The sequence below is a fragment of the Coenobita brevimanus genome, chromosome 23 (assembly GCF_032717465.1).
Source record: "Coenobita brevimanus isolate Jiangsu-jjx chromosome 23, ASM3271746v2, whole genome shotgun sequence".
NCBI classification, from domain to species: Eukaryota; Metazoa; Arthropoda; class Malacostraca; order Decapoda; family Coenobitidae; genus Coenobita; species Coenobita brevimanus.
Window position 1 is genome coordinate 69098329 of NC_136976.1, and position 24123 is coordinate 69122451.

General features: G+C 41.4%; 1 protein-coding gene, 1 non-coding gene and 1 pseudogene across 2 annotated transcripts in view; 2 read left to right on the forward strand and 1 right to left on the reverse strand.

Annotated features, from left to right (window-relative positions):
• Positions 1-93: 93 nt before the first annotated feature.
• The window catches only part of LOC145392740 (uncharacterized), a 32343-nt gene continuing 8313 nt past the window's right edge, over positions 94-24123 (forward strand). The window contains exons 1-3 of the mRNA XM_080267038.1: positions 94-236; positions 16058-16227; positions 22071-23235. Coding sequence (XP_080123164.1) covers positions 94-236; positions 16058-16227; positions 22071-23235 — 1478 coding nt within the window. The remainder of the gene's footprint in view (positions 237-16057; positions 16228-22070; positions 23236-24123) is intronic.
• Positions 1336-1456, forward strand: LOC145393167 (5S ribosomal RNA; annotated as a pseudogene).
• On the reverse strand, positions 1837-1955 carry LOC145393121 (5S ribosomal RNA). The gene has a single exon (XR_013896138.1). It is a non-coding gene; the product is annotated as a 5S ribosomal RNA (ribosomal RNA).

The following is a 24123-nucleotide window of genomic DNA, read 5'->3' on the forward strand; positions in this document are numbered from 1 at the left end:
TGACAACTCGTCCATGACTCCACATGTTTTGATGGCGAGTTGTAGTAATCGCAAGCTGTTAAAAAAACAAAACAAAAACTAACTAACTGCATAATGGATGGTACAGCAGAAACTGTACTGGCTGGCCTGGTCTCGTTGCAGAGTGAAACAAATACCGGGTGTTGTATAAAAATATGTCGAAACGCCGCGTTCCGTTCAAACGTTGTGTACTTTAGTTTCCCACAAGAACCAAACAGGTAAGTAATTACTCTGCACAATTATGTTGTAGTATAAGATTGCCATTATATATCTTGCTATATGTGGCCGTTACCGTAAAGAAATGCCGCTCCTTAATAACTTGTTAAGGGGATAGGGGGGGGCTACTTCAGTTTTCCATGGTTTGATACTGATATTCTGATAAGTGTTCAGAGTGGTCATTATAGCTGTGTACAGTAGTAAGCTCCTACTCTAAAATTATCATTTCAGCCCAAAACCTCACTTTTCGTTTCTTTTGTCGGAACCTAACGATTATAGTGTTTTGTGTCAGGTTTCAATAATCGATTTTACCGCAAATTACCCATTTTGTAGCTACGGCCATGTGGAGAGGATGGAGGGTGAGACTGACGAAGAGTGTATGTGAGTGAGGTGGAGGGGGGAAGAGGGAGGGGGAGGCTGAGGATGAGATGGAGGGATGGGGTGGAGAGGTATATGAGAGAGGGGGATGTGAGTTGGGAGCAGGGAAGTGAAATGGTGGGGAACAGGGCGACTTGGAGGCGATTTGTTTGTGGCCACCCCAAACGGGATTGAGGCATCTGGCAATAGATAGTAGTTACGGCCCCCCTTCCTCCCCCCTGAAATGTGCAAGTTATGTTAAATTCGGCAATAAAAATTGTACAGAAATCACTGAAATAGTTAGGTTCTGGAAAGAACAATATTTTATTGGAAATTACCAAGGCCGTTTGGTAAACTGGCTGAGCTGTATGTGAACTAACATAACCAAACCTATCCTTGTAAGGCCATGCTGTATTTAATTAACCTAACCTAACCTAATCTTGTAAGGCTGTGTTGTACTTTCTAACCAAACCTGATCTTGTAAGGCTGTGCTGTGGTCAGTTAACCTAACCTAACCTAATCTTGTAAGGCCATACTGTATTTAATTAACCTAACCTTGTAAGGCTGTGCTGTACAGTATTAAACTAAGTCACTGGCTGTTGGCTTGCCCATGTTGCCTGGAGAGATGGACTGCAATGACGAAGTGTTGACGTGTATTAGTCGTACCAGTATGTTCGTTTAGGAACGTGGCAGAAGTCCGTCGTCTCTTAGAAATTTAACAGAAGCCTGGTTGTTTTTTAAACAATTTACAATTACATGCCACGTTGAGTACACCGCTTCCCGTTCGATAAGCGAAGTTAAGCAACGTTGGGTCTGGTTAGTACTTGGATGGGTGACCGCCTGGGAACACCAGATGCTGTTGGCATAACTCCCTACGTGTCAAGTGGGGTTGGTGGAGGATTAGTGCCCCTCCCTGTAAAACAATTAACTCTAAGCCCTTGACCACCCCGTTTGGGATACATGGTGTCTGGCGATGGATGGATGGATGGACAATTACTTTGTAAAACCCAAAGTCACAAGTTGGACAGGTGCACTTGATTGTCGCCATGGCCAGACTAGCCGAAATTCAGATTATCAGAGGGGCCTCCCTTTCTTATTTTGGGAAATACTTTTTGAAATTTTCATTCATTCATTGCCAGACGCCATGTATCCCAAACGGGGTGACCAAGGGCTTAGAGTTAATTGTTTTACAGGGAGGGGCACCAATCCTCCACCAACCCCACTTGACACGTAGGGAGAACGTTATGCCAACAGCATCTGGTGTTCCCAGGCAGTCACCCATCCAAGTACTAACCAGACCCAACGTTGCTTAACTTCGCTGATCGGACGGGAAGTGGTGTACTCAGCGTGGTATGCCCACTGGCCTAAAACAAAGCAAAATGCAGAGGTCGCTTCCAACCAAATTGTCAGAAAAAAAAAAAATCTTGCAGTATTATTGGTTTTGCTGTTAGATTCCAGGTCTAGTTGAGTACCCATATCCCATAGTTTTCCAAAGTCTGTCAAGTCTGTTCTTGAAAATGGTAATGGATTCAGCTTGGACTACATATTCAGGAAGCCTGTTCCAATCATTCACTACTCGTTGAGTAAATAAGTCTGATCTTACCAAGAGTCTACTTATCTTCTTAATCTTGAAACTACGGCCTCTCGTTGTCCTTCCTGTTTCATACGAAAAAAGTTTATCTCTGTTTATGTTCTCTAGCTTCTTGGTTATTTGGAAGGCTTCTGTTAGGTCTCCTCTCTTTCTCCTCATAAAAAGCGAATACAAGTTATGAAAATTCAGCCTCTCTTCATATGTAAGATGCCTACATTCCCTTACTGCCTTTGTAGATCTCTGAACTTGCTCTAAGATGCCTCTATCCTTGGCAAAGTAGGGACTTCAAGCCTGGACTGAGGTTTCCATGTGTGCTGTCACGTACCCTGGATATACTTTCTTGAATATGCTTGCATCCATGTGCTTCAAGCTATTCTTCAGTCTCCTCATCACAGATGTTGACTTTGCTGCTGCTACATGGCACTGTTTGGATGGCTTCAGGTCATTTGTTATATAGATGCCCACTTCTTTCTCCTCTGTCGTTGTTTTTATTTCATGCAGGACTACTTCATCTCCTATACATTCTTTCATTTGATATACAGTAGACTCTTCTTATCCGCTGATTTAGGTTTCCATGGATCAAACTTATTTTAATACTGCACTATACACTGTAACTTAATTTGAAATTGGCGCGCAACTCATGCTTCTTTTGTAGCAACAGTTAGCATACCTGCATCCACGGGCATTCCTGCTGCTCCACCAGTCTTATTGTAAACACCAATCAGTTTGTTACTTACGTAGTCGTCGCCCTTCTCGTGTTTACAACTCTACTGTGCTTCATTGTGTAAGTGAAAAATGGCTCCCAAGAAACAAGTAAAGGATGAAAGCAGTCCTTCTAAGTCAAAGAGAGAGCGTAAAGGTGTTATTTGGTGTCATGTCAGAAGGGTGAGATGAGACTCACAGCTTACCTACAGTGCCGCCACACATCTCGTCGCCTCACCACACTGGCACTGCAGGAACTGCACTACAATCATCATCGTCATCATACAGAGATCATTGTCATCTATACAGCAATCATCCTCGTCATACAGCAATCGTCATCATTGTACGAAGGTTATGAAGAGAACACAGTTTTTTGGTGAGTGTTAATATGTATTTGTAATATTTTAAAGTATGTTTTTATTTTTTTAGGGATGTGCTTAGCTTATGTGGAAATGATATGCCATTTTGTGATGATGACTTGAGTATCCTCAAAATTTACCTCCCACGGGGGTCTCTGGAACATAACCCCTGCAGATAACTAGGGTCTTCTGTACTGTACCTTCATTCTGTCTGCCATAATGCATTACTTTACACTTATTTACATTAAACTTCATAAGCCATTTATCTGACCATTTACATAATTAAAATATGTCTTCTTGTAACATGTCTTGGTCTTCCATTGCTGTGGCTCTACTGTACAATTTTGTGTCATCAGCAAATATCTTGATTTGTGACTGTATTTGCTGTGGCAGATCATTGACAAATAATATGAACAGTAATGGAACTAACACAGACCCCTGTGGAACACCGCTCTTGACTGGTGCCTAGGATGACATCGCACCACTGACCACAGCTCTCTGTCTTCTATTGCTTAGAAAGTCCTCAGTCCAGTTTATCATCTTTCCTTTGATACCATAACCTTGTAGCTTAATGCATAGTCTTTTGTGTAGGACTGTATCAAAGGCTTTCTGATAGTCCAAAGAAGAAAAAAAATCTGTACCGGGTATTGACTTCATTACTGAATTGTGGTGGTAAGTATTGGTACCCAAAATTCTAGTCGCAGAGAGAACTATCCATTGAGACCATTGATGAAGAGAAAAATAATGAATTCCATTATGGGTTGAAATAATAATACTGTAGAACCACCCCTCCATTAATATTTATTTTTTTAGGAAATGCCCCCAAGTTTTTTTTTTTTTTTTTTTTGGGGGGGGGGGACATTTCTCCCAAGAGATAACACCCAAAGTAAGGCCAGATTAATCCAAAATCTAACTCACCCAAACCAAATGTAACCAAACCTGAACCCCAAGATCGCCACATGATTATAATCTAACATGATCCCTGCCCTCGTCAGACCCTGTATGGAAGCCATCTGTGATTAGAAACGTTAGATAGCCACCCCACTAACAGCAACATGAAATATTTTTGTTATGAGTACAAATTATTAATTAGCCAAACTGTGTTTATGATGAACATTAGGAAACAAGAGAAATTAGTTACAATCAAATTGTAGAAGCAAAATACAGTACAAGTAATAGCTATTCTATTTTCAGTAGAACAATCCTATACAGTAGACCCTTTTTATCCGCGGAATTTGCATCCATGGATTTAACTTTCCGCGGATCAAACTTATTTTAATACTGTACTGTACAGTGTAACTTAAATTGAAATTGGCGTGCAACGCGCACCTCTTTTGTCACTACAGTTAGCATACGCGCACCTACTGGGAGTTCCTGTCATTCCGCCAGTCTTACTGTAAACACCAATCAGTTTGTTACTTACGGTGAATCTTCAAAATATGAAAACCCGAAGTACGAATTTTCAATGGTACGAAAGCGATGAATATAGGACATATTCCACAACATGAAAATATGTCTCGATGATACAAAAATCGATACTCGATACGAAAGGAAATATAGAGATAGCCCGATTATCCAGACTATACGATGTGAAGAGGTGCCTGAATAGTCTGAAATCATGATTAATCTGGTGGAAACAAAACACAAGTACTGTTAGATTTATTTATTTTCCAGTAAATGTACAGTGAAAGACACAGCTACTGGTATCTTCCCAGTTCAGTCTGAAGAAGATTTACACCAGGCAAAATACAATGAAAACCCTGTTTTTACTAGTGCGTTTTTCAAATGGTTCGATATTTCCATGCTATATTCGTCAGACTTTGGGAAGATACTTGTGTCTTTCACTGTACACTTGAAGCAGCAGAAAGACCTTACCAATTCAATTCATAATCCTTCAGCTTGTTTCTGTAATTTTCTGACAACTTTCAGTTTGGCTAATTACTTTTTCTTAGATCTTTAGTGGAAAAGTTTCTAGAGAAGGGAAAGAAGTTGTATGCGGCTTTCATGGATTTGGAGAAAGCATATGACAGGGTGGATAGACAAGGATTGTGGAAAGTATTAATAATATATGGAGTAGATGGGAAGTTGTTGAATGCTGTGAAGAGTATGTATGATGGTACTAAGGCTGCAGTGCGTGTGGATGGTGAACTAAGTGAATTTTTCTCTTTGAAGGTTGGGTTGAAACAGGGATGTGTCATATCTCCATGGTTGTTCAATCTGTACATGGATGGGGTAATAAAAGAGGTACAAGGTAGGGTAGTGGATGTTGGAGTGGCCCTAGTGAGAGAGTATAGTGTTTGGAAACTCCCTGTACTTTTATTTGCAGATGATACTGTGTTGTTGAGTGAAGACGAAGGGGAGCTGCAAGGCTTGGTGGATGAGTTTGGGAGAGTGTGTAAGAAACGGAATCTAAAGGTGAATGTAGGGAAGAGTAAAGTGATGGTCTTTGAGAGAGGTGAAGTCAGTGAATGTACAGCGAGGTTGGATGGTGAGGAATTGGAAAATGTGAGTACGTTTAAGTACTTGGGTAGTGTGATGAGTAAGGATGGAGGTTTGGAGGGTGAAGTGCTTGAAAGGGTACAGCAGGGAAGAAAGGTTGCTGGTTCTTTGAAAGCAGTGATAAGAAACAGGGAAGTGAGCATGGAAGTGAAAAAGTTACTACATGACAGTAATGTGATACCAATTCTAACGTATGGAGGTGAAGCTTGGACGTTGTTGGAAGGACACAAGTCAAGAGTGAGAGCAGTGGAAATGAGTTATTTAAGAGGAGCCTGTGGAGTCACATGGAGAGACAGGCTGATGAATGAGGATATAAAAGAGCGTTGTGGTGTGGATGTGGATGTGATAGGAAGCGTTATGAGGAACACACTGAGGTGGTTTGGCCATGTGGAGAGGATGGAGGGTGAAAGACTGACGAAGAGAGTGTATGTGAGTGAGGTGGAGGGAGGGAGAGGCCGAGGATGAGATGGAGGGATGGGGTGGAGAGGTATATGAGAGGGGGGGGGGTGAGTTGGGAGCAGGGCAGTGAAATGGCGGGGGACAGGGTGACGTGGAGGCGATTTGTTTGTGGCCACCCCAAACGGGATTGAGGCGTCTGGCAATAGATAGATAGACTTTTTCTTGCTGAAAAATTTCCTTCCTGTCATTATCGTCACTTTTCCCTATGATCGTTTCCAACTCAGTGGGAGAAACTCAATGTGCTCAAAGGTGGATATTGTTTCCCATTTTCCCAACTGGAGGTTAGGTTAGGTTAAATTATTAGGTACAGATAAGCTCGGTTAGGCCGCATTTAGTTAGACACTTTGGGAAGAACAGTCCTTTCCGCCATTATGTTAACGAAATAAACAAGAGTTGTCACATCTGAACAGCTAGAAACGATGGAGAAACAGATTTAACAAGAAACGTTTACTGTATTTACCAACCCAGAAATAATCTGAAAAACATAACAGACTATCAGGAAGAACTGATTTGGTAAGGTGCCTTTACTGCTTAAAGTAAAACGTATGTTTAGCCTCCTCAGTGGCTGTGGGTTCAGATATTTGCATGCTCCCTTGGTTGGCCTTGGGACCATTTTTTTCAAAGTTCTAAAATCAACTTCTTTTTCTTACATATGTGAAGGATATTTGTCATGTCTCCATGGTTGTTCAATCTGTACATGGATGGGGTAATAAAAGAGGTACAAGGTAGGGTAGTGGATGTTGGAGTGGCCCTGGTGAGAGAGGATAGTGTTTGGAAACTCCCTGTACTGTTGTTTGCAGATGATACTGTGTTGTTGAGTGAAGACAGAGGGGAGCTGCAAGGCTTGGTGGATGAGTTTGGGAGAGTGTGTAAGAAATGGAAACTTGGGGTGAATGTAGGGAAGAGTAAAGTGATGGTCTTTGAGAGAGGTGAAGTCAGTGAATGTACAGCGAGGTTGGATGGTGAGGAATTGGAAAATGTGAGTACGTTTAAGTACTTGGGTAGTGTGATGAGTAAGGGTGGAGGTTTGGAGGGTGAAGTGCTTGAAAGGGTGCAGCAGGGAAGAAGGGTTGCTGGTTCTTTGAAAGCAGTGATAAGAAACAGGGAAGTGAGCATGGAAGTGAAAAAGTTACTACATGACAGTATTGTGATGCCAGCTCTAATGTACGGAAGTGAAGCTTGGACATTGTTGGAAGGACACAAGTCAAGAGTGAGAGCAGTGGAAATGAATTATTTAAGAGGAGCCTGTGGAGTCACGTGGAGAGACAGGCTGACGAATGGGGATATAAAGGAGCGTTGTGGTATGGATGTGGATGTGATAGGAAGCATTATGAGGAACACACTGAGGTGGTATGGCCATGTGGAGAGGATGGAGGGTGAAAGACTGACGAAGAGAGTGTATGTGAGTGAGGTGGAGGGGGGAAGAGGGAGGGGGAGGCCAAGGATGAGATGGAGGGATGGGGTGGAGAGATATATGAGAGAGCGTGGTGTGAGTTGGAAGCAGGGCAGTGAAATGGCGGGGGACAGGGCGACTTGGAGGCGATTTGTTTGTGGCCACCCCAAACGGGATTGAGGCGTCTGGCAATAGATAGATAGTGAAAAGACTCGTCTGGCACACCTGGCTTCTTTTTTTTTTAGTTATTTTTTCCCCTTAACCCATCCTGTGATTTGCTATGATTCATGTAAGAATTAATAAAATTAGGATGCGTGTTACAATAGCATGTAAACATCGTCGAAAACATCTGGGATGAAGTGAACTGTAAACAACTGACTGCTTCAGGTGGTAGAGTAGGGTCGTGTAAACACACCAGTGACCCTCATTCCCATCCCATAATTGCTTGCAGTTTTTTGTAGCTCACCCTAACTCAGCGTCACTGACACCAGTACAATAAGGTGTTGTTCAAGGCTAGCAGCTATGAAGGAAATAATGGAGTACATTATTTTTTGTATCAGTCCTCACTCTTTCACACATACACATAAGAACAAACAAAAGAATGAGCAGTAACTATACACTAACTCTAAGGAGCAGAAATAACTGTGCTCAGTCGGTCCGAAATATATGGGGAAGAGCGATACTGAACAAAGAATGTGGAACTGAATGCTTTTGTACGAGAACATGTGGGACGAACGAGTACTTTTTTTTCTGATTAGCAAACATTTTTGATCCATATCGTCTCTTAAAATTGTAAAACCCATAATCTGTCGTGTAAGCTTACAGCCTAAAGATCTTACCAATTCAGTTCATATTCCTCTAGTTTGTCTTCTATATCTTTCTGACTATTTTGAGGGTGGTAAATTATGTTCTCTTGATGAAAGAAACTTACTCAAAATTAGGGCGCATGTAACATAAGCATGTAAACATCGTCGAATACACCTGGAGTGAAGAGAACGCCTGACTGATGGGATGGTAGAGTAGGGTCATGAAAACACACCAGTGACCTTCGTTCCCTTCCCATAATTGTTCGCAGTTTTCTGTAGGACGCCCTAACTCAATGTCATTGACACCAAAACAGTGAAGTGTTGTTCAAGGCTGGCAGCTATGAAGAGGTTAATGGAATACTGTGCGAAAAATTCAAAATGGGTGCGGTGCACAGCGCTGCGCTCGCTTGCCAAGAGAAAACGAACTAACCCCTCTCTGGTAAACAAATTTTCACATGCTTCTCAGTTGAGTCCACGTCCCTTTCCTCACAGCTTCACTGTACATGAGGATATTTTCGCAGCTCTTCACCTTTTCATATTGTTTCGCCATGCCTCCCAAGCGCCCTGCATCATCTTCAGCATTGGGGGAGCCCGCTGCAAAGAAGCAGCAGCACCGTACTCTAATTCTGGAAAGGAAATTGGAAATTATAAGACCCCATGAGGAGGGGCAAGGAGTCTCAGAGATTGGGCGTGCTTTAGGCCTTGCAGTTTCCACCGTTGGGACTGTGACAAAGAAAAAGGAGATGTACAAGAATATGGCCACCTCCTCTACAATTGTATACAGGTATTGCATACTTCTTAATAGGGGGGGAAAGTTTAGGTGGGGGGTCCGAGGGGGTCCTGGGACTCATCCCCCCATTTATACATATATTTCAATGGGGAGAATCGTTCTGATATACGAATTTTCGAATTACGAAAGTTTTTTTTTGGTCCCTATCCCTTTCGTATATCGAAGACTCACTGTATGTTGTTGTCGCCCTTCTCGTGTTTACAACTCTACAGTACTTCGTTGTGTACAAGAAAAATGGCTCCCAAGAAACAAGTAAAGGATAAAAGCAATCCTTCTAAGCCAAAGAAAGAGCGTAAGGTGTTATCATTGGCAGAGAAAAGGGTCAGACTAGATGCACAGCTTACCTACAGTGCCGCCACAGATCTCGTCATCTCACCACGTTGGCAGTGTAGGAACTGCACTACAATCATCTTCGTCATCATACAGCAATCATCGTCATTTATACAGCAATCATCGTCATTTATACAGCAATCATCATCATCATACAGCAGTCGTCGTCATTGTATGAAGGTTATGAAGAGAATGCACAGTCTTTTGGTGAGTGTTAATATGTATTTGTAATACAGTATTTTAAAGTATGTTTTTATATGTTCAGGGATGTGCTTAGCTTATGTGGAAATAATATGCCATTTCTTGATGATGACTTGAGTACCCGCAGAATTTGCCTTCTGCAGGGGTCTCTGGAACCTAACCCCCGCGGATAACTAGGGTCTACTGTACCGTAAACTGGGGTGAATTCAGACTCGGGGCGAATTCGGATATTATTGCAATAAAAAGGTGTTTAAATTAATTAATAATTAATGAATAAACATATTAGAAATCTGTTTGCTCCCGATTGTTTGTAATTCTTTACTGTACTTTCGTGTATAAAGATACTTAATATATCACGTGACACATACCAAATATATACTAAAAAGCAACCATATGTAAAAAGAATAAAATTTGTAACATTGGCAAACTTTCTTTGGCAGAAATGTTAATGAATAGATGCAGGAAAATCTTCAGTGCCCGGATGTACTTTCATGCCTAGTGTGAAAGTGCATAGTAAGTAATTAGCATTATCTTCTCAATTAATCTCTTAACTAGGCATTTAATGAAATTTTTAAAATTTTAATGCAAATTGGAGTCAGTTCGGACATGGGGTGAATTTGGACAGGGGGAGTATGAACGAAAAAGTAACACTTTTTACAATGTACAATTGCTTATAATTTGCCAGATGTGGATACTGTGTGTAATTGGGTTCATATGTATCATTTACAGGTATACTCTTGAGCTTTTATGGTACTACCTGTTTAAACAAGGTCACCCAATGACTCGAACATTTAAGAAAAGAACTGGTGGAGATCAAGGTCCTTATCGTAATGAAAAAGGCAAGCAAAAAACTGGGAAATCCAAATAATCATGTTAAATATCACCTGTAACTTATAAACCATCAGTCTTCCAAAAACGAAATTATTAGTCAAGAAATGATTGTTCCATATACTGTACAGTACTAAGGTTTGTAGCTAGATTTATCTTATCTACATGTGTTCTAATATGTTTTATTTAAACCAAGGAAAAAAATAAAATTGCTGTTGTGTTCATATCTCATTATAGTCATTAGCTTATTTTGTTAGGGAGTGGCATTATTTTTGTACTGGAAGAACATTTTTTTAAAAAGCCCCAGAGCGTCCGAAATGGCCCCACATACGTCCGAGACTAAACTGGGAACCCAGGGTAGTCATATGCATTCATTTTCTATTTATGTACGAATTTATACAGTGTGTCCGAATTCACCAAAGTTTGAGTACAAATTCGGACACCCAGTACTATATTTGCTATAATTATATATGAAACATTTTAAATTTTGTACTGCTATGATTCGATACCCTAGTGGACCAGCTCAACGTACAGTACTTAAGATCTTGGACTGAATTAAAAACTAGATTACATGGCACAAAAAAATGAAAAAATCGTCCGAATTCACCCCAGTTTACGGTACTTACTTTTTTTATGTTTTGTAGATATTTCTTTGCCCATACCTAGAAGCTTTACTGTTCCGCAAAAAATTGTACCGGTGCTTGTTTTACTTTTGAGAAACTGAGCCATGACCTAACTTATCTTAATCGATTTAGAATTAGTTGATGCAGATTGCATAGTTATGTTACACTGCTGCACTGAAGCAACATTGCATCCTACTTCCCCAAAACTATTGCTCTGTTGACCATGCCACCAGGCATAGTTAACAGAGCACTTTACTCCCAATACATGTGACCTGAGTTCAAGCTCATGCTGCTTGTATGGGGGAGGTGAGCTCTCCTTTGTCAAGTGTAGCTCAGGGTGCACTGTGATAAAAGACCCATAAGGGTTTGAAACTTTTTTTTTTTTTTTTTTTTATGTGACCAACTCTGGCCAAAGGCTTTGCAGCCTATTACCAAGCCCCAGTAGTCCTCGTACATCCATGCACCTCCACGTGTCACCACTTCAGCGCCAACACCCACCGTCTATACTGAATACATTCTAGGGCTGTCTCGTACAGGACTGGTGTATTGGTATTAGCGGGAGTATTTTTACAACATGTCGGCAGGTCGTCTGGTAGATCAGTAAAATGTGCTTTTAAAGAAATTCAAATCCTTAAACTGTTCCCTGCCCCAGCAGGGATTCAAACCTGGCTCCATTAGGACTGCAGGCCAACTCTTCCAATTTGGCCACCGCCTCCCCTGCTTGATGGGGATAAAGATTAGGTGGTCTGTACCCTCGTGCCTATGCCTCACTCTAGCCTCAGTGAGGCTTGGTAGTGTGTCAGCAATCTCAGGAGCAGCCAGGGTCAGCCTGTTCATCCTCATAGGTTAGGATACTAGATCAAGGACCAGTGGTGCAATGAATTTGGAAGAAATTTGAGTGTAAGAGAATGTAAGAAAATATTTAAGGAAAGAGGTAAAGAGGGTTAGACAGGTTGCCAAAGAAGTTAGTTGGGGAGTGAAAGATAAAAATGTTAGATTACTAGTGGAGAAGGGAGAAAAAGTGAGCAGATGGAGAGAACACTTTAAGAAATTGTTGAACATAGAGAATGAAAGAAATGCAAGTGTAAGTGGCTGGGGAATGGCAGGGAGATGGAGGGATGTGAGAAGAGAGGAAGAAATCGGTAGGATGGAAGTTGTGGAAGCAGTGAAGAAAGTTAAAATAGGGAAAGCTCCAGGAATTGACGGAGTGCGTGGTGAAATGCTGAAGCATGGGGGAGAGATGGTAGTAGAATGGATGTGGAAGATGTGCAGATTGGCCTGGGAGAAAGGTAGAGTCCCGGAGGATTGGAAGTCAGGTATAATTATTCCCCTGTACAAAGGAAAAGGGGAAAAAGAAGTATGTGGTAATCACAGGGGCATTTGTCTTCTTAGTGTAGCCTAATAGGAGAAGTATATTGTAGGATACTTTTTTACAGAGTTGAGGGAAATAACAGAGGAATTAGTTGGAGAAGAACAGGGAGGCTTTAGGAAGGGAAGAGGTTGTATAGATCAGATATTCATTCTTAGATCTTTAGTGGAGATCTTTAGTGGAAAAGTTTCTAGATAAGGGAAAGAAGTTGTATGTGGCCTTCATGGATTTGGAGAAAGTATATGACAGGGTGGATATACAAAAATTGTGGAAAGTATTAAGAATATATGGAAAAGATGGGAAGTTGTTGAATGCTGTGAAGAGTATGTATGAGGGTGCTAAGGCTGTAGTGCATGTGGATAGTGAACTGAGTGAATTTTTGTATTTGAAGGTTGGATTGAAACAGGGATGTGTCATGTCTCCATGGTTGTTCAATGTGCATATGGATGGGGTTATAAAAGAGATACAAGGTAGAGCAGTGGATTTTGGAGTGTCCCTAATGAGAGAGGGCAGTGTTTAGAAATTCCCCATAGCTACTGTTATTTGCAGATGATACTGTGTTGTTAATTGAAGACAAAGGGGAGCTGCAAGGCTTGGTGGATGAGTTTGGGAGAGTGTGTAAGAAATGGAATCTAAAGGTGAATGTAGGGAAGAGTAAAGTTTTGGTCTTCGAGAGAAGTGAAGTCGGCAAATGTACAGTGAGGTTGGATGAGGAGGAAATGGAAAATGTGAGTGCATTTAAATACTTGGGTAGTGTGATGAGTAAGGATGTAAGTTTAGAGGATGAAGTGCTTGAAAGGTTACAACAAGGAAGAAAGGTTGCTGGCTCCTTGAAAGCAGTGATAAGAAACAGGGAAGTGAGCATGGAAGTAAAAAAGTTACTACATGACAGTATTGTGATACCAACTCCACCGTATGGAAATGAAGCTTGGACCTTGTTGGAGGGACTGAAGTCAAGAGTGAGAGCAGTAGAAATGAGTTATTTGAGAGGAGCATGTGGAGTCACATGGAGAGACAGACAGGCAAATGAGAAAGTGAAGGAGCATTGTGGTGTGGATGTGGATGTGATAGGAAGCATTAGGAGAACACATTGAGGGGGTTTGGCCATGTGGAGAGGATGGAGAGTGAGAGGCTAATGAGGAGAGTGTATGTGAGTGAGGTGGAGGGGGGGAGAGGGAGGGGGAGGCCAAGGATGAGATGGAGGGGTGGAATGGAGAGGTATATGAGAGGAAGGTGTGACCTGGGAGCAGGGCAGTGAAATGGCGGGGGACAGGGGGACATGGAGGCGATTTGTTTGTGGCCACCCCTTACGGGATTAGCCTAAGGCATCTGGCGATAGATAGGTAGATTATTATTATTATTATTATTGCTTCTCAATACACTGGGAAGTTATTTTTGTCAGTACAGTACTATTATTTTAGGGAAGATCTAAATTGCTGCCATTCACATACCGTTTCAGCTACAGCCTTCATTCTTTGACATTGGCCACTTCATCTGACCAAATATGCTTTTGATCCAACTACTGGAACTCAGATAGGATCTGAAAAAAAAAAGAAAAAGAAAAAGAAAAAAGCTCAAGAACCAACTAAGTTAGGTGACTAAATTTTATAGCATAAACCTGGGATGTGGCTAGAATCTATCTCTTTGTCTACCATATCTATATTTATAGCCAGATGCTATAATCCCATAGGGGTTGGCCGTTTGTCTTTGAGTTAGTGGTTTTATGGGTAGGAGCATTAACCCTCCACCAACCCACTTGTTTACACAGGGAACATGTGTGGTTTGGTTATATGGTTACCACTTTCCTGGCTTACAGGAAACTATTAGGCTAATCACTCAGTGTAAAGCCACCTGAAAAAAAAAGAAGAGTAATAAAAAGTGACAGGAAATATGGAAGAAATAGGAAGAGAGGAGAGTAGACACAGAAAAAGAACGATAAAGGTGAAGGAAGACATAGGCATTACTATATCAAGTGAATGGATGTTGGTCGACGCCACCTACCACATGACCAGAATGCAGTACTTAATGTAGTCCAGATTGGATCATTATTCTCAGAGATTGCCAATGGTCCAGAGGCAATCTTGATAACTTCTAAATGGCAGAGGGCATAGCTACATGGGCACTGGGAAATTATCAAAATTGTCCTTGGACAATTTTAATTTTTATTATTATTTTTATTATTATAATTACATTATTATTATTATTATAATTACAGTATTATTATTATTATTATTATTATTATTATTATAATAACAATAACTTTAGTGGTAGGTGGGGGTGCTCACCATCCACTCACTTGATATCGTGCTGCTCTGGGGTGCCTGTCTTTTCCTCTCTTTCTGTCTTTCCTTCCATCCTATTCTGTCTTTCTGTCCTTCATTCTTTCCTCTTCCTTCTGTCTGAGGGTGACTCTACACTGAGTGACAAGCCAAATAGTTACTAGTACACCAGGAAACTATTTACTACGCTGGATGGTGACCACATACCAAATTATGGCACCTGGTGGTTTAGTGGGTAATTAGGGCACTCCAGTTGGATTGAGCTGGTGCAGGTATATATCCAAGGGGTGGTTGAAGATTATTACTCACATAATGCCACTCAGGGATGAGTGAGGCTGGTCTCTCTCATCTTAAATGTCAGGACCAACTTGCGTAGCCCCGAGCTCCTACGCTTCTCATGGGGCAATACGAGATTTGATGATGATGATTATATAATGAAGGAGAAGTAAAGGAATGAAAAATAAAAAGGCCTTTACAGTAGTTAAGACTTCCTGGGTAAGTTAAGTTATAAGCAGTGTGAATAAAGGCAAGCTGTGGGTGCATTAAGTTTACACCCCATAATAAACATGTGAAACTACATTACCAGTATGTATTCCATTAACATGTGTCACTCCTCTCTTCCTGTTTTTTCCATCTTACCTGTCTCTTCTTGTTTTTCTTTCCTTTACGGGTGGCTTTACACTGAGTGACAAGCCAAATGGTTTCCTGTAAGCCAGGAAACCATTTACAACGCTGGGTGGTAACCATATAACCAAACCATACGTGCTCCCTACGTGTCAACAAGTGGGTTGGTGAAGGGTTAGTGCCCCTCCCCATAAAACAACTAACTCTAAGTCAAACGGCCACCCCTTATGGGATTATGGCATCTGGCAATAGATAGATAGATAGATTTAATCAACCACTGGTTTCTCCACTGCAGTATATGAACCAGTATATTAGTACCGGTACAGTACACTGAATTACAGGTCATGTTGCCACTGCCAGCTGGGAGACCAAAAGTACATCAACCAATAATTAATGTTAACATTATATATGATGCTGCCACAGCCCTCAGAAATCACAGTATAAAGTAGTGCTTCTTAGGTTTTTCAGTGCCATGAACCCAGAAAATTGTACAAAATTGTACTCACTCTGACTTCAAATGTTTTCCATTTTCATTCTCTATATAACTCATGTGATCACAAAACAGCCTATTAGTAACTCAGATAGCCTATACAGTTTAATTTGTCATTTGCAGACAAAGTGCTTGGCTGAAACTACTGAGAGAGTACATCACAGAGAACTGGGATTGTTCGCAGCTGCAAGTATGTTCAGATCACTTTGAACTTGGAGATATTGTTTACAATAATTCTCAGCCAGATCTGATGCCAAATGCACTTCCAAAGGTCCACCAGAATCCTCACAGAGGTACTGTATGTTATTGCATACTATTATTGTGATACTCTCAGTAATGTTCTTGATAAGGACAGTATTTCTGTCCTTATTTAGTCCCTTAACCCTGAGGTCACACTCAGTGACCTCGTCCCAGGTCTTTTTAGGTAACGTTGGGTCTGGTTAGTACTTGGATGGGTGACCGCCTGGGAACACCAGATGCTGTTGGCATCCCTACGTGTCAAGTGGGGTTGGTGGAGGATTAGTGCCCCTCCCTGTAAAACAATTAACTCTAAGCCATTGGCCACCCCGTCAGGGATACATGGCGTCTGGCAATGATGGTGATGATGATCTCTCTACCCTTCCACCATCATTAACACTTCTCACTTTCTGAACCCAATTTTCATTCCCTATCCTCTCCACATGCCTAAACCATCTCAGTCTACCTCTCCTTATCACAACAACACACTCCAGTCCCATCCAATCTCTCAACTCTTCCATCCTATCTTAGCCCCCCAGGCCTTGCATTCAAGGATGCACTGCACATCCACCTAATCATTGCCATTTCTGTATGCTTAAGCCTGTGAATATCCTTTTCCTTTACTCTCCAGGTTTCATTACCATACAGCATTTCACTCCTAATACATGCCATACACAAAGATCCCTTAGCATGGAGGGAGAGCCCTCTCATTGTCAGAAGAGGCAACAGCTCCCTCAACTTCTTCCAACCACTCCTCACTCTAGCCACAGAGGTAGCTCCTGCCTCACCTGCAGCACATAACATGTCTCCCAAATAACAAAACTCTTCCACACACCCAAGAGGCTTACCAGCAGGTTCAGTCCTTTCATGCCTGGCAAAATCCACATGCTCTCCCCGACACATCACACACATGAAATCAGCATTATCTCGCAGTTTGCCTGTAATACCACTACATCTCTTATGCACCTACTTATCACAAACACTTCACAAGATGGAATTACTTCCTACGCCCTTGTGACAACAGGGAAGCTGCCAGAAATCGAGCAGCATGGAGAGCTGCCATTAGATGACCAAACCTGACCCTTGCAAGCATGTTGGAGCCCGCAAACACGAAAATGAAAATGATGAGTATTTCTTTATCATGTTTTTGTTTTGTTTTTCATTTTTGTTTTTGAAGGTTGCAACATGCATGCATTCGTCAGCCTTGGTCACCTAATGGCAGATCTCCATGCTGCACGATCTTTGGCAGCCTCCCTGTTCAGTCCCTAACCCTGAGGTCACACTTAATGACCTCATCCCATGTCTTTCTCGGTCTACCCCCTGCAACCCAGCCCTCAGTACAGTATTAACACTTTTCACCTTCTGCACCCAATTATCATCCCCCAATTATCATCCCCCATCCTCTCCACATGCCCAAATCATCTTAATCTACCTCTCCTCATCACAACACCAATACACTCCAGTCCCATCCTACCTCTCAACTCTTCCATCGTAAACCCAGCCCCCCCAGGCCTTGTACGCAGGGATGCACTGCACATCCAGCTAATCATTGTCATTTTGTACATTTGAGCCTGCGAATATCCTCTTCCCTTACTGCCCAGGTCTCACTACCATATAGCATCACACTCCTAACACATGCTGCATACAAAGACCCCTTAGCATGTAGGGAGAGTTCTCTCTGTCAGGAGAGGCAACAGCTCCCTGAACTTCTTCCAACCACTTCTCACCCTAGCCACAGAGCTAGCACCAGCCCCACCTCCAGCACATAACATGTCTCCCAAATAATAAAACTCTTCCACACACTCAAGAGACTCACCAGCAACTTCAATCCTTTCACGCCTGACAGTCTCCACCTGCTCTCCCCGACATGCTGCACACATAAAATCAGCATTATCTCGCAGTCTACCCCTAATACCATTACATCTCCTGTGCACCCATTTATCACAAACACTGCACAAGATGGAATTACTTCCCACGCCTTTGTGGCAAACTGCACATTGCCACTGTCCCTCTTTTTTGACAGTACTGCCACCAAACCTAGATATCATCACTTTTGTTTTTATCTGCATTTACCCTTAAGCCCTTGTACTCCATACCGTCTCTCCACTTCCTAAATCTTTCCTCCGCCTCCCTTTCATTCTCTGCAATCAACACCAAATCATCAGCACACAACATCTCCCATGGGAGTCCGTTTCTGAAGTCACATGAAAGGGCATCAAGTGCCATGATAAACATGCTATATCAGAAGTAACCACCTTTTGAGGAAGGGGTGAAAGTGCAGCACACCCCCATTATCTGATCTCCCAGTAATTGATAAATCTCAGTAACAATGTGAAATAAGTTCAGACCACCTCCCTGTATTCAGTGCATTGCTTACTGTAAGTGAAGGTAGCAGGCAAAAAAGCCTGCCCCCCCCACCCCCCTCCCCACACACAAACACAGCTAACTGTCACCTGTTGGAGGCAAAATGACCACCAATGTTTACATGCAGCAAAACCTGTTCCAGCACTTCTGTACAAGCCTTACAGCTCCAGCCTCTCCTTTGAACAGCTGGGCCACTCCATCCCTCACTCACTCTCTCACATGTCCTGCGCAGTGATTGCATCTCGTGTTTATCGTGCTGCATCATTCTCTCACTCCCTTGCATAACATCGCAAACCCCCTGCAGTGAATTGTGTGTAGTGGTAGTGATCAAAAGGCATGTTTTTTTTTTTTTTTAAATGAAGGAAAGTAGTTAGGTTAGGCATCAGAGGAGGTTTAGGAAGCAGTCTAAGGGGTATTATTATTATTATTATTATTATTATTATTATTATTATTATTATTATTATTATTATTATCATCATCATCATTATTATTTTCAGTTATGGATGGGTGCTCCTGGCCCACAAACATGACCCCATTGAACCCATGTTATAACTGTCCCAGTATCTGATAAATTGTTATCCAGTCCACTTTCCATAACTTAACCCCTTTGAATAACAGGGGTCTGTCGTACTGTCTATGTTTCATTTTGTTAGACTTATCTGACTAGATATTTTTTCATATCTGGATACTGTAACAGTAGGTAATAGAAGGTGTTATTGAATAACATGGGTATGGACAGCATGGATCTTTATTTTCTGTCTGTTTATAGCCAGACACCTTAATCCTGTAAGAGGTGGCCAAAAACAAATTGCCTGTATGTCACCCTCTCCCCAACTCACAGACCCCTCTATCATAGCCTGTACCTCTCCACTTCATCCCTCTGTCTCATCCTTGGTCTCCTTCCCCTCCCCCCCTCCACCTCACTCACACTGTCCTCATTAGTTTTTCACTCTCCACCCTCTCTGCATGGCCAAACCACTTCACTGTACTTCTGATGCATTCTGTCACATCCATATCCACACCACAACACTCCTTCATTTGTCAGGCTATCTCTTCATGTAACTCCACGTGCCACACTCAGATGATAACTCATTTCCACTGCTGTCACTCGACTTGTGTCCTTCCACCAAGATCCAAGCATCCCTTCCATATGTTAGAGTTGGTATCACAGTACAGTACCATACTATCATGCAGTGGCTTTTTTACTTCCATGCCCCCTTCTTTATTTCTGATGACTGCTTTCAAAGAGCTAGCAGCCCTTCTTCCCTGTTTTATTCCTTCAAGCACTTCATCCTCTAAACTTCCATCCCTACTCATCACACTACCCAAGTACTTAAATACACTCACATTCTCCACTTTCCACCATCCAGCCTCACTGTGCATTTGGTAACCTCATTTCTCTCGAAGACCACAGCTTTACTCTTCCATACATTCATCTTTAGATTCTGTTTCTTACACACACTCCCAAACTCATTCACCAAGTCTTGCAGTTCCCCTGCATCTTCACTTAACAGTACTGTATCATATGCAAACAATAGAACAGGAAGTTTCCAAACACAGCCCTCTCTCATTAGGGCTGCTCAAACATCCACTGCCCTACCTTGTATCTCTTTTATAACTCTATCCTTATACAGATTGGACAACCATGGAGACATGACACATACCTGTTTCAGTCCAACATTCGTATAGAAAAATTCACACAATTCACCATTCACACACACTACAGCCCTAGCACCCTCATACTGTACATATTCTTCATGGCTTTCAGCAGCTTCCCATTTACTCCATATATTTGTAACATTTTCCACATTCCTTGTCTATCCACTCTGTCAAATGCTTTCTCCAAATCCATGAGGACCACATACAACTTCTTTCCCTCTAGAAACTTTTCCACTAAATGCCTTAGGACGAATAGCCATCTGATCTACACAAACTCTTCCCTTCCTGAAACCTCCCTGTTCTTTTGTAACTAATTCCTTTGTTATTTTCCTTACTGTGTCTGTATTTTGCTTTTCTTTTTTCAGCTTTTTAAGGGATAATTTTGTTGGTTCCTATCCTTTGGTTCTTTCATATCTGCACAAAGAGAAATATGTGAATGAGATTGATGGTAGGAGGAGGCATGCAATGCCCAGAAGGCAGGATGCTATAAGTGAATATATGAAACTAAATGAAATGGGCACAAAGGGAGCAAAAAATTTTATAAAGGATAGAACTGAATTGGATGCATGCAATATGTAGGATATGCCGATTTACTGTATAGGGGTTGAGGAACTGCAGCATAAATTTGACTAAGGATGGAAATTGTTGGATGAAGCATTTTTGGAGATGCATTATAGTTTAACATATTTTTGGCATACTCACAGATGCAGCCAAATAATTACTGCACATCATGTCAGTGTCACTTGCTCACCGAGTCACAGCTCCTCCCTCAAGGAAGAAATCTGGCAAGATGCAAACATTGATTTTTATGAGCATCACACGCTCACTTTACCTACAGAAGTGTGTCCAAAGTGTGCCTGAGGTGGATGTGGTATGCGGCTGGGATGTATTTGAGGGGTGTGCCTAAAGGGAAAGGACACTTTTTGGGATGTGTTAGGGTGGTAGACACAGTTGGGATGGGTGTAGCAATCAAGAGTGTCCTTTGTTTTCTAAACTCATTAGGTGTTGTAAAAGAAATCTAATGAAATGGAAGGATTTTGCCTTAGAAAAGTAGCTTAGAATTTTTGAAGGATTCAGTGATGATTACCCGGTAAATGGATTTATAGGTGGTAGTGGGGGTGCTCATCCACTCATTTAGTGTAGTGCTGCTCTTGGGTAACTGCCCTTTCCTCTCTTCCTTTCCTTTTTTCCTTCCTTCCTCTTCTGTCTTTCTTTCCTTCATTCTTTCCTTTTCCTCCTGTCAGTGGGTGACTCTACACTGAGTAAAAAGGCAAATAATTTCCTGTACACCAGGAAACCATTTACTATGCTGGGTGGTAACCATATAACCAAATTATGGTGCCTGGTGGTTTAGTGGATAATTAAGGTACTCCAGTCGGATTGAGCCTGTACAGGTGTATATCCAAGGGGTGGTTGGGGTTCATTGCTCACGTAATGCCACTCAGGGATAGGGATGAGTGAGGCTGGTCACTCATCTTAAATGTCAGGACCAACTTGCCTAGCCCTAGGCCCCTGTGCTTCCCATGGGGCAACACAGGATTATGATGTATGTATGTAGCTATGATGCATTTCATTTCATTCTGTACTCTTTTGATAGTTTCCCTCCCCCCTTATTTTTAGCTTGTGCCAGTCCATTTTTACATCAGCAAGAAAACAGGATTATGGTAATTATGATGATGGTTACTATGATGATACATTTTTCTTGATGTACAGTCATGGTATTTTGCTTGCCTACTAACCCAGTTAGCATCACGAGATAAATAGTATATACACTTCTGTTATAATTAAAATGGAAAATATTGTAAAAGTATTACTGTAATGTATGTAGGACTTCAGTATAACCATTACTATGCTGATAATAGCTCTCTTTATACAGAAAATGTTCAAGAAGAGCTGATTGTGAAAATGGAGTGTATGTCTGAGGCAGAGGAAGGACTCCATGGACCTGTGTGTTCTGAAGCTAAGAATATGGGTGGGAAACACACTTATGGTGAGGAGGGAAGAATTATTATATCAGCAAACACAGCAGTAAAATCAGTAAAAAAAGAAAATGTTGTAAAGGAGATTGAAAATAACGTTGGTGACGGAAACAGTAATAGCAGTGAGACAAACAACAAGGGAATATCTGAATCTTGTCACTCACAAGCTTCTACAAGTACAAATCCTACTGATGATCAAGTTACCTTCAAAAGAAAAAGAGGTCGTCCTAGAAAAGGAACATTTATACCAAGGATGACACCCTCACAGCAAACATCCAGTGTAAATAATGATCAAGAATCCTCTACAAACATTTTATATGATAGTACCAGTAAAACAAATAGGACTTCCTTGTTGTCTTATGATAGCACAGAGGACCCTGGAGATGGTGAGACAGATATAGAAGTAAAACCAAAGAGAAAGAGAAGGTCAAAAATTCTGGATGACTTTGTCGCTGACTTCAACACATCTGATGAGGAGGAGGATAGCTTCCTTTCTAGCTTTCCTAAGTTTCCCAGCCGAGGACGGGGCAGAGGGCGAGGCAGAAGGGCTGAAATGTCTGATCCATTTGATGATGACTTATTTTCCAGTTATATTGGTGTCTTTGGAAAGAAATTTTCAATAGAAGATGACTTTCCAAGTGACAGTCTACTTGGGGATATAAATGAAAATGATGAAGACATTTTCACACCTTCAGATTTTAATACTAGCACAGTCAAGACACCCAGTGATTCAAAGGATGACAGTGTGGGTAGTGATGGGTTAGAGGGTGTACTAGGTCCAGATGGAAACACAAAAGTACAAATTATAAATACTGGTCAAATTGAGTCTGTTGATAATGAAGAGTATATATTATATCATGTAATTACATACACAGAGTGTACCAAAACTATTACACCTCTTAGAATACCAAGTGTAAAGAATGATTTACAGTCAGAACCAGAGATGCACAGCCAGCCATCGTCTTCCTGTACAAGGCGAGATGAAAACAAACAAGAAAAGGAGAGCAGCAAGGCAGAGATGTCCTCTCCTTTAAGGAAGAAAAAGCAGAAACAAGTAATCAGGTAAGATCTGAGTCATAAATATTAGATATGGTCTTACTACCATATACTGCTCATTTTTATTCTGTGATTCTTTTGTGGTACTGTACCCACTGTACGGTATATTATTTTTAAAAATGGCAGCATTTTATCTAAGAGTTGTCATTCATAAAGTGCATAGTATGGGTACCACAATACAGTACCTACTTTCTTCACTTGACATCTTGGTGTTTGAAAGCAATATAGTACTGTACTGAGATGTTAGTATACTTTTGTGTTTGAATTAAATAATGATGTTACAGTAAAAGTCCTTTAATCTGGACTGCAGCAGCCCACAGACTGTCTGGATTATCAGATTTTCTGGACTATCAGACAGATACCAGAAAATGTTAAAAAAAAAACACTCCCAAAATAAGAAGTCCTTCATCAGTGCACCCTTCTCCAGCCGTTGCATTATTTCTAATTTCTTACTAATAGTAATTGTAACATGCTTCCTCTTCATACCAGTAGTAGGTAGTGTAGTAAGAGCCATTCTAGTGAAATACTGAAAAAAAGAACAAGCAAATTTGGTAGACAACACGTGGAATGTACAACACGCACAATCAGCTGGGTAAACATACAGTCGGGAGGATTCGGAACCTCCAGAATGTCGGCACGGGTTGTTGACTAAGCTTTGGGTGCAGAATTGGATAGTTCAGCGCACGCTTTCGGCTATTTTTTGATAGTTGTCTATTTTTTTCGTATTTTATCTCAATTTATTACCCGAAAAAGCACAAAATGACCCTGGGTTGAAAAGTCCGAACAGTCGGGATTTCCGGACCATTGGGTGTCGGATTAAAGGACTTTTACTGTATTAGGTGTATTCCATTAGTATAATAGCTGTGCAACACCCATTGTCGCCATTATCATAAG